Here is a 9,000-nt window from a genome sequence, read left to right as displayed (position 1 = left end):
ACATAGACTCGGCTATTTATGCCGATCAAGAATATATATACTTTATGTGGTCGGAAATGTTTACAGCTGTGCGTTATACTCTTCGAATAAAAATGTCCAGAAATAACAACTTTTCAGAATTAGAATTACCCTATGAACAAAGTGGTTCTGATTTGTGAGATTCTGCTGTACTTTATTAAATCTGTAAGTTCCTTGCTAATTTAGAAGCCTGCACGAGGCCATTCAACCAATTTTTGTTGATTTACATGAAAACCAAAAGTTCTTTTGGAACCGTCATTACACGTTTTTCAAAACTCGAAAAAAACGAAAATTTTCGAAGAATCTTATAATTCATTGTCCAAATCGAAAATGTTCAAGTTCGAATGCAATACCAGAAAATGGCCCATTCTTGGGACTTAAGCTATAAACCTTTTAAAATTTACAATTTTTGTAAATACTGTGAGCCTCCTTACCCTGCCGCACTCTACATACATAATTGTATATAATTCTATTTCTTTTATGTTTTCTTTGCAGCTCATCGAAGTATATTAATAGTTTCAGTATACAAATAATGGCTTGGATGCTAGTAACTAGCGGTCTATGCATTACAGCGAATGCTTTGTTACGATCCAGCAGCACCTATGATGAAAATACAAGAAAAGATAGATCAAATGAACAAACCTACAAGCACAACATTGAGAGTAAAAATGAAAGTCAAGAAATTTTGGAGCTCTCATCAAAAGAGCAACGGTAAAAACTCCGTTATAAAATTTAACACTACCCGACACCATTTTTCCGCTTCGAAGCAAACTAACTTTTGTTAATAGATTTGGGGCTTTAAACATGCTTTATGATAATTTGTATACCCGGTAGTAGAAGAGTAAATAGTGTTTATTGCTTTGTAGTCGAAAAATGTAACAGACAGTAAAATATTACAAGAGTTTTTCCAAATTATCAACAATGAAACCCAAGTTTCATTTCGAAAAAGAAAGAAGGAGAGAAATGCGTGCGCTAGAATTCAATGTACTTTTTCGACCCTTTTCTTTAATATGTTACAAAAAGCTTTAAACCTAACTTTCCAAAGGTGGCGAGCTAAAAGGTCGTGTTGGCGGGAGAAGTGATGTAAGTAAGTGAGATGTAAGATGTAAGTGAGTTAAGTGTTGACTTAGAATAAGTCGAGAAAAAAACGAGAAGGGACGTGTGAGACTCTTCTTACGCGTCACAACTTGGTGGTTGTTTCAAATTTTAAATATTTTCTTCATCTGTCATCTACATCTACATCGCTTCTTACGCCAACACCCTCTTTTAGCTCGCCCCCCTCCCCAAGAGCCACACGAAGCAGAGTGTGAATGAGAGAATGTGCAAAAAAAACAAAAAACTGATGGACGGGGTGGGCGCCGCAACTGCAAATTAATTTATTCATTCTGGGTATAATAATGATTCGGTGATCTAATAGATATGGTCATTTCCTACGGGGGGTGGGAGGGGGGCGGGGCTAACTTTGAAATACACTTGTAACAGTGTGAGCATACAGCCATATTTGTGCACAAATACAATATACCCTTATTTACTCTTCGAGTATAAAAATATCGCATGCTTGTTTAAAAAATTGTTTATAATCCATGGAGAAGAGGCTGATACAAAATTGGTTGGAACTTCGTTTTTTGTTTTCATATATCTTCAAAATTGTGGAGGTCACAGAATTTCGTCCTTTGTGGAGGTCTTCGTGGCTTCATCTTCAAACAAACTTGATTCAGTGTGGTATGACATGAGTAATCAGACAAAATTTGATGACTCTAGCTCTTATAGTCTCTGACAAACAGGAGTCAAACAAGGCTGACCGACTGGCTTATCTATCTTATCTTTTGTGTGTTACCACAAATTCAATAACCTCTTAACTCTTTGAAAAGTCTATTATAAAGTGTCGGTTTGGTTCGAATAAAGAGTTAAATTTTGTCGAATAGTGTATTCGTTATATTAATAATTTTAACAAATTTGCCTTTAATTACATTTTCAGTAAAACTTTAAATGGTATATCCAATATCAGCGAGGTCAGATGCACGGAAATATCTTGTAGAGTTGTCTGTTCAAAAAACGAAGATTTATACGAAGACATGTCTGCTATAATGAATAAGAGCTCATGTAAACTGATGACTTCAATAATTATCTTAAATCAATCCAGATATTGTCTAGAAAATAATTGGGTATTTAAAGATGTGTATGTATTAGATATTATTCTAAGCCATAGCCACTTGACTGCAATCAAAAGTGCTTCATTTAACGTACCCATATTTTCGAAGGTGTTTCGCATGTCCTGGATAAACCTGAAGATTCAAGAACTCGACAGTGGTGCTTTGCTTGGTTTATACTCGTTAAATAATCTGGAGATAAATTCGAAACTTCCAACCATGAGTATGGCATTTTTACAGCCAGTGCAGACCACGTTAACACATCTTAAACTGAATACACACTTCATATTTTACAGTAACTTGAGTCTTTTTGAGAATATTTATCTTGAAAAGGTAACTTATTTAGACCTTAGCTACAATACATTTCTTGGTCCGCTTAACAAGCGAATATTCATTGCCGTGCCTAACACAACTTACCTCTACTTACAGCATTGTTCGATTACTTCTATAGAGTATAATGCTTTTAGTGATATAGCTCATAATTTAAAGATTGTTGATCTGGCATACAACATGCTTTCTTCGGTCAGTTCGATTGTGCTAACTGGAATTCATCCTATATATATTGAGCTTGAGCCCAACAATTGGCTTTGTAATTGCGAACTTTTGTCCTTGATAAATTACGTCGCTAAAAACTCTAGGATCTTTATAAACGTACCATTTTGTCGCATGCCCTACCATTTTTTTGGTATACTCTTTAACCACCTGACAAACAGTGAAATAAATTGTTCTTTGCCTATTGAACCTATGATTACAACACAGAAAATATATGTTTCAACCACTACTGAGAAACTGACTCATACTACTGCAGGCAGCCAAGAAGTTTTTTTGCCGCGAACTACAATAGGGAGTGGTAAATACACTAGTTCTTATACAAATGAATATTCTTACGGTCCTATAATACAATTGAGTTGCTCTGAGGCGATTGATTTAAATAAAAGTGTACGTCACGATGCACAGAGAGATATAAACACAGATAAAGTCGAGCAAGATCAGTCAAACTATGCCAATAACTTTTTTGTTTTTCAACCCCCAGCAAATGACCTTTATTTGGAGTTATCTGATGACCTTAGTGTACAAGTACGGATTGATAATTATAATGATGTAGACCAGCTAAACATTATTTGGTTCACAGAAATGTTTGATAGTAATAAAGATGTTCGTGATGTAGACTCCTTATACAGCTGTGTGCAATATTCTGCCCCGTTTTTAACGATTCCCCTTCATGGAAATCATACCTATACTTTCTGTATGGTGCCAATGGAAAACGTAGCTATTTCCCCGCTCTTTTGTCAACCTCTTTATGTACCTGTGGTTGGAGAAGAAACTCATAATGCGACGAACTTTGATCAGAACAGTAATAAGCAGTTTTCGGTCGCAATGCTGGGATTAATTTTTTTTCTTTCTACCATTTTTGGTGCAATAATTGCATATCTTGGTATCAAAGTGTACCCAGATCTTTTAGAAGGCTCAAAGAAAGTATTAATAATTAAGAAGTTGGATAAAACGTGCTATATATCAACCATAGCAGAATCGAAATACACACTAGATGCATCAAACAGAAAATACGTTGGTGCACAACTTGGCAATGACCCTCTGCAGTAAGTAATTCATTTGGTTAATTTTTTTGAAGAAATTGAATAAAAAACATTTTTTTACAGTCTTTACTCAGAAGAAACTGACATCATTGGACGTGATCTCGACATCGTTTATAAAGCGGACGAGTATGAAATGCCTAAATATCTTGATTATTCATTAAAAGAGTATGGTGATCTCAGTTTGGGAAGCAAATTTGCCCCCCCACCATTACCAAAGCGTAATTCTAACAATTTAATATTACATTAAATCATGGAATAATATAAGTTAAATATCGCGGACAAACTGAAATTGTGTCTTTAATTTGGACTACAAAATATGAATTCAAAATTTTAAGATATTTTGCGTTTTTAAACGCTGTTGATTGTTTAGAGATCGTTAAAACAATTCGGGGTGCTGCGATAGATAACGAGAAGGGACGTGTGAGACGCTTCTTACGCGTCACAACTTTTATAACCCGTACTCAGTAGTACATCTGTACCTTGTGGCTGTGGCTTTTTTCAAACTTAAAATTTTACCATCCAAAGCTGGGATGGGCGCAGCCAAGGCCCCAAGCAAGCGGCAGCGAGTAGCAGAGGACCCTGCCGCCAATTTGTGCCAGACCAAGCAAGCCAGGCGGGCAAAACAGAGCGTTCGAGGAGGTGGCGAAGGGCAAAACCCGCATTGGCGTCCTGGACAGGGGCGTAATGGATGGCAATGTCCTTCGGGACAAATGGCACATAGTTGCCGCAGAGCTCCAGGATAGATTCCTGCTGGAGCTCGAGGAAAACGGCGGACGGCCACCAAAATGTACGGACGCCGGGTGGCACCAAGGCACGGTGAAAGCCATCGCCTTGCATTCATCTCTCCGTTATGCGTTGTTCTGTGACCCATGGAAGCCTTCAGTGCTTGGGCTCACTTCCGGCAGTATAATCTTGGGGTAGACATCTGACCCCAGTACCAATGACACGATGTGAAGTGGTCCTTGACATGGTCGCCCAAGGGTCCCGCCGGAGCCCTTATCAGGAGTTGAGGTCGCACAGTCAGCACAACTTCCAGCCTGACATCGCTCCTTGTCCTTGATTGGATGAAGGGGATACAAGCACCTTCGGTACCAACGCGAGTGATGGAAAGCACATAGTCCATTGCCAATGATGCGTTGATGCAGCTGGTTGGGTTCACCGAACAAAGAGTGCGGCAGCCTCAAAGGTCTTGTCCCCTGTATCAACGCGACCCATGTCGTCGGAAGGATGCTGGTGCTCCTGAATTGCAGGAACGATGCCAAATTCGTCTGAGGAGCACGGGATCTCGCTGGTGCCGAGCCTGCCCTTGATGAAAGAGAGCGTTACTTCGGACGTGAAGTCAGACGGGATCCTTAGGTGGAGGATTGTATGGTGGCCTTTTCCGCACACCCGGCATGTGCCGCCGTTTCGGCATAAGCGCCCGGAGCGCTGGTGATCCAGGCAATTGTGGAAGTACTTGTTAATTAGCACTGCCCGTTAACGTTTTTCCGCGGCCAGCTTCAGGAACCGTTGGCACTTCCAGGCGCGTGGACTTCTCGGCAGACCCGACAACGGAAGCTGTTGGATCCCCTCGGCTGGTTGCGATGTACGGACGTTGGCGAGGTGTCATGCTTAAAAAATAAAGATCGTGGAATATTAGTGGATGGTGGATAATTTTCAACAAACAACATCAAAAATTTTGGTCAATTGGATACTGGGACGCGGACAGAACTATCTATCGGAAGAAGAATAAGTTTTGTTACTGGCCTCCTTAACTGGCCCACTTAATGGTACCGCGGACAGTTAAAACGTCGAACACGCGGACCATGCCATCTACCCCTGGCGCCTTCCTACCTTCCTAGGCAGCTTTCATTGAGGGGTAGGTTGTCTTTCTTGAAGATAACCATGTCGCCTGCCTAAAGATTTCTTGTTGGAAGTTGCCACTTATTCCTTTGTGTAACTCTTTATTATTCTCTTTAGGTATTCGTCCTTCGAACGGAGGCAAAACTGCTGGTTTTGGCGTCGAGAAACCTTTCAGTTGTGAGATCTTAGGTTGCTTCTAGCTGGATCGCCTTTGTACTGAAGCACACAAGGACACAAACATATTCCTTGGTTATACGGCAAATAGGTTATTTGTATCGGACAAGTCGCGTAACAAGTTGGTTCCCACCGTACAAGGAGATTCGTTGAGAAAACATAAGGGAATAAGGGACATAACTCGAAGACTCGGATGTTCGCGCCCGTCCGCATGCTTTTTTGTTCGCATGCACCTTGTACTGGGTGTGAAGCCGTAAGTACCTCGTCGACATACATCGAATTGAATATGATGTCGCTTGCCAGTGGAGAATCGCTTTAGGACATCTTGCGCAAGTTCCTTCAGCACACGAATGGCCAAGAATGGAGTGGTAAGCTCATAATCACAGAGCTCGCCATTTACATTCCTGGAAAGGATTCGTTGGAATCTTGTTTGCGAAGGATCGAGGGTAATTTGCCGATTCATTTTTGTGATGTCAGCACCATTCGAGGACTTACTGGAGGCGTTAAAGACTACCTGTCTGTATTTTGTAGTGGTGCTGTCCGGATTTCGGAATCGCTGCTTGGTGGCATACGAAATAAGTCTAGGTACTCCTGGAAGAAACGTTTCGTTTCAACCGACTTTCGTTTTTCAGGAACTGAGCTAGCGCGATTGATCTTGAATGCCCTAAGTTTATGCATTCGGGCCTCCTTTCGGTTCTTAATGAGAAACGTGGGCTCGTTTCCCCGGTTTAAGATGACCATCTTGGTGGTTAGTAGATATCTGAATAGGTACTCACCCCGTTCATCTATGTCGGAGCTCCCCCACTGGTAGTGGTGCGCGTTGGCATCGCATCCCACCAGCAGGCCGATGCCTCTCATCTCGCAGTCTGCGATAAAGGCACGTAGGGCATACGAGGTGGGGTCTGGCTGGTCATGCCCAAAGTACGCCGAACATATCCTCAGCGAGCCCTCCTGGCCTTCGAAGCTAACTGAAGTATGGTCTTCGTTACTGAAATTTCGGAGCAAGAATGCATGTTCTGGTTTTACCTCTGTTATCAGCTACGTATAGATTAGAGACTTGAGTCCTCAGACCGAATACCCTGTTTCCTGAGGGCTCCTGAACGAGGACTATATTGGCTCCACCCTTGGCTATGTGGAGCAGTATGGCAGTGCAGGCTGCCTTACAATGATGGAGGTTTATCTGCAGAAGTGTCAGGGACATTCCTCCATTCCATTCACTATCAGGGGACTCTATGTCCTCCCCGTGTTCGAAGGACGAATACCTAAAGAGAATAATAAAGAGTTACACAAAGGAATAAGTGGCAACTTCCAACAAGAAATCTTTAGGCAGGCGACATGGTTATCTTCAAGAAAGACAACCTACCCCTCAATGAAAGCCGCCTAGGAAGGTAGGAAGGCGCCAGGGGTAGATGGCATGGTCCGCGTGTTCGACGTTTTAACTGTCCGCGGTACCATTAAGTGGCCAGTAACAAAACTTATTCTTCTTCCGATAGATAGTTCTGTCCGCGTCCCAGTATCCAATTGACCAAAATGTTTGATGTTGTTTGTTAAAAATGATCCATCCACTAATATTCCACGATTTTTTTTTTTTTAAGCATGACACCTCGCCAACGTCCGTACATCGCAACCAGCTGAGGGGATCCAACAGCTTCCGTTGTCGGGTCTGCCGAGAAGTCCACGCGCCTGGAAGTGCCAACGGTTCCTGAAGCTGGCCGCGGAAAACGTTAACGGGCAGTGCTAATTAACAAGTACTTCCACAATTGCCTGGATCACCAGCGCTCCGGGCGCTTATGCCGAAACGGCGGCACATGCCGGGTGTGCGGAAAAGGCCACCATACAATCCTCCACCTGAGGATCCCGTCTGACTTCACGTCCGAAGTAACGCTCTCTTTCATCAAGGGCAGGCTCGGCACCAGCGAGATCCCGTGCTCCTCAGACGAATTTGGCATCGTTCCTGCAATTCAGGAGCACCAGCATCCTTCCGACGACATGGGTCGCGTTGATACAGGGGACAAGACCTTTGAGGCTGCCGCACTCTTTGTTCGGTGAACCCAACCAGCTGCATCAACGCATCATTGGCAATGGACTATGTGCTTTCGATCACTCGCGTTGGTACCGAAGGTGCTTGTACCGCCCTCATCCAATCAAGGACAAGGAGCGATGTCAATCTGGAAGTTGTGCTGACTGTGCGACCTCAACTCCTGATAAGGACTCCGGCGGGACCCTTGGGCGACCACGTCAAGGACCACTTCGCAACATGCACTTGGCAGATGAGAATTTTCATCGGCCGAGCATCGTGTCATTGGTACTGGGGGCAGATGTCTACCCCAAGATTATACTGCCGGAAGTGATCCCAAGCACTGAAGGCTTCCCTGGGTCACAGAACAACGCATAACGGAGAGATGAATGCCCTCTCCCGTTCCTGGGCGCCCTTCTTGTTGCAGGATTTTCATGCCGAAAACACAAAATTCCAAACTCATCTACAACCCGAAAGCTCTGAGCTTCGAATAACTAAACAGTGTCACGAATAAACGGAAACAACGCATACGTACGCGCGCTTTAATCTTTTTCGAGCACCTAATTTTCCCCCCGACTATACCCGAGAAAGTGACCGCAGCATATCGAAGGAAGTCGATATAACATACTGGCAGGAACCTCCCTTATCTCCTTATACAATGATAAAATGGGAAACGAGTAAAATATTAATCAGTTATAATATCTATATAATAATTTATTTGTTCGATTGAATTCATAAATTTAAAATTGTATTAATTTATTGATCTTTTCCAGCCGTTTACTTCCACTTTAGATTATGTGTTTCTAAAAATTAATTTACTGTTTATTTTGAGTTTCTTCATCTAAATATGACTTCTTATTCTGAGTTTCTTTATAATATTAGACTGCTAGACTCCTACTCCATCTGTTGCTTCCGCCTTTCCGGCAGAGCCTTGGTGTGATAAAAAATCTACCTGTCCGTGCTTTCTCTCGATCCAGCCTTACAGCTTTGTGATGAGGGTGTGTGTTCAGCGCCCTTTGGCTGATTCGTCCCACTGAATCTGTCATCTATCGATGCTGCTACTCCTTGCGGCAACCTTCAGTTTATCTTTTGTCGCCTCGCTTCCGCCCAGGGTGGCGGCGTGGGTCTCCTACCTCTCCCTTACCTGCTCCATAAGCGGGAGCCCTTCGAGATCCTCAGGGACAGTCCTGAAGCCAGAGATGAC

The 9,000-nt window shown here is 42.7% G+C and overlaps 2 protein-coding genes across 3 annotated transcripts; one reads left to right on the top strand and one right to left on the bottom strand.

Moving 5' to 3' along the window:
- Positions 1-2,102: 2,102 nt before the first annotated feature.
- On the top strand, positions 2,103-4,032 carry LOC117591573. 2 transcript variants are annotated; one of them, XM_034284886.1, is made up of 3 exons: positions 2,103-3,365; positions 3,429-3,766; positions 3,827-4,032. In XM_034284886.1, the coding sequence occupies exons 1-3, from the start codon at positions 2,106-2,108 to the stop codon at positions 4,008-4,010; spliced, it is 1,782 nt and encodes a 593-aa protein (XP_034140777.1). In that variant the 5' UTR covers positions 2,103-2,105; the 3' UTR covers positions 4,011-4,032. The 2 variants fall into 2 exon arrangements, with proteins under 2 accessions (XP_034140777.1, XP_034140776.1); XM_034284885.1 differs by having other exon boundaries at positions 2,104-3,766.
- A 192-nt stretch (positions 4,033-4,224) lies between these two features.
- Positions 4,225-7,343, bottom strand: LOC117591574. The gene is made up of 3 exons (XM_034284887.1): positions 6,806-7,343; positions 6,556-6,747; positions 4,225-5,373 (listed from the first exon to the last, which is right to left on the bottom strand). The coding sequence occupies exons 1-3, from the start codon at positions 6,978-6,980 to the stop codon at positions 5,369-5,371; spliced, it is 372 nt and encodes a 123-aa protein (XP_034140778.1). The 5' UTR covers positions 6,981-7,343; the 3' UTR covers positions 4,225-5,368.
- Positions 7,344-9,000: the final 1,657 nt, after the last annotated feature.

This window comes from Drosophila guanche, unplaced genomic scaffold, assembly GCF_900245975.1.
Source record: "Drosophila guanche unplaced genomic scaffold, DGUA_6, whole genome shotgun sequence".
In the NCBI taxonomy this organism is placed as follows: domain Eukaryota; kingdom Metazoa; phylum Arthropoda; class Insecta; order Diptera; family Drosophilidae; genus Drosophila; species Drosophila guanche.
Note: the sequence above shows the minus strand (reverse complement) of the source record. Positions and strands in the feature narration are given on the sequence as shown.

Coding starts and splice junctions, on each gene's coding strand:
- LOC117591574 (XM_034284887.1), bottom strand. CDS start 6,980: ATGTCCCTGACACTTCTGCAGATAAACCTCCATCATTGTAAGGCAGCC. Junction 6,748..6,805: donor ATACGTAGCTGATAACAGAG/GTAAAACCAGAA, acceptor ACCATACTTCAG/TTAGCTTCGAAGGCCAGGAG.
- LOC117591573 (XM_034284885.1), top strand. CDS start 2,106: ATGAATAAGAGCTCATGTAAACTGATGACTTCAATAATTATCTTAAAT. Junction 3,767..3,826: donor CTTGGCAATGACCCTCTGCA/GTAAGTAATTCA, acceptor ATTTTTTTACAG/TCTTTACTCAGAAGAAACTG.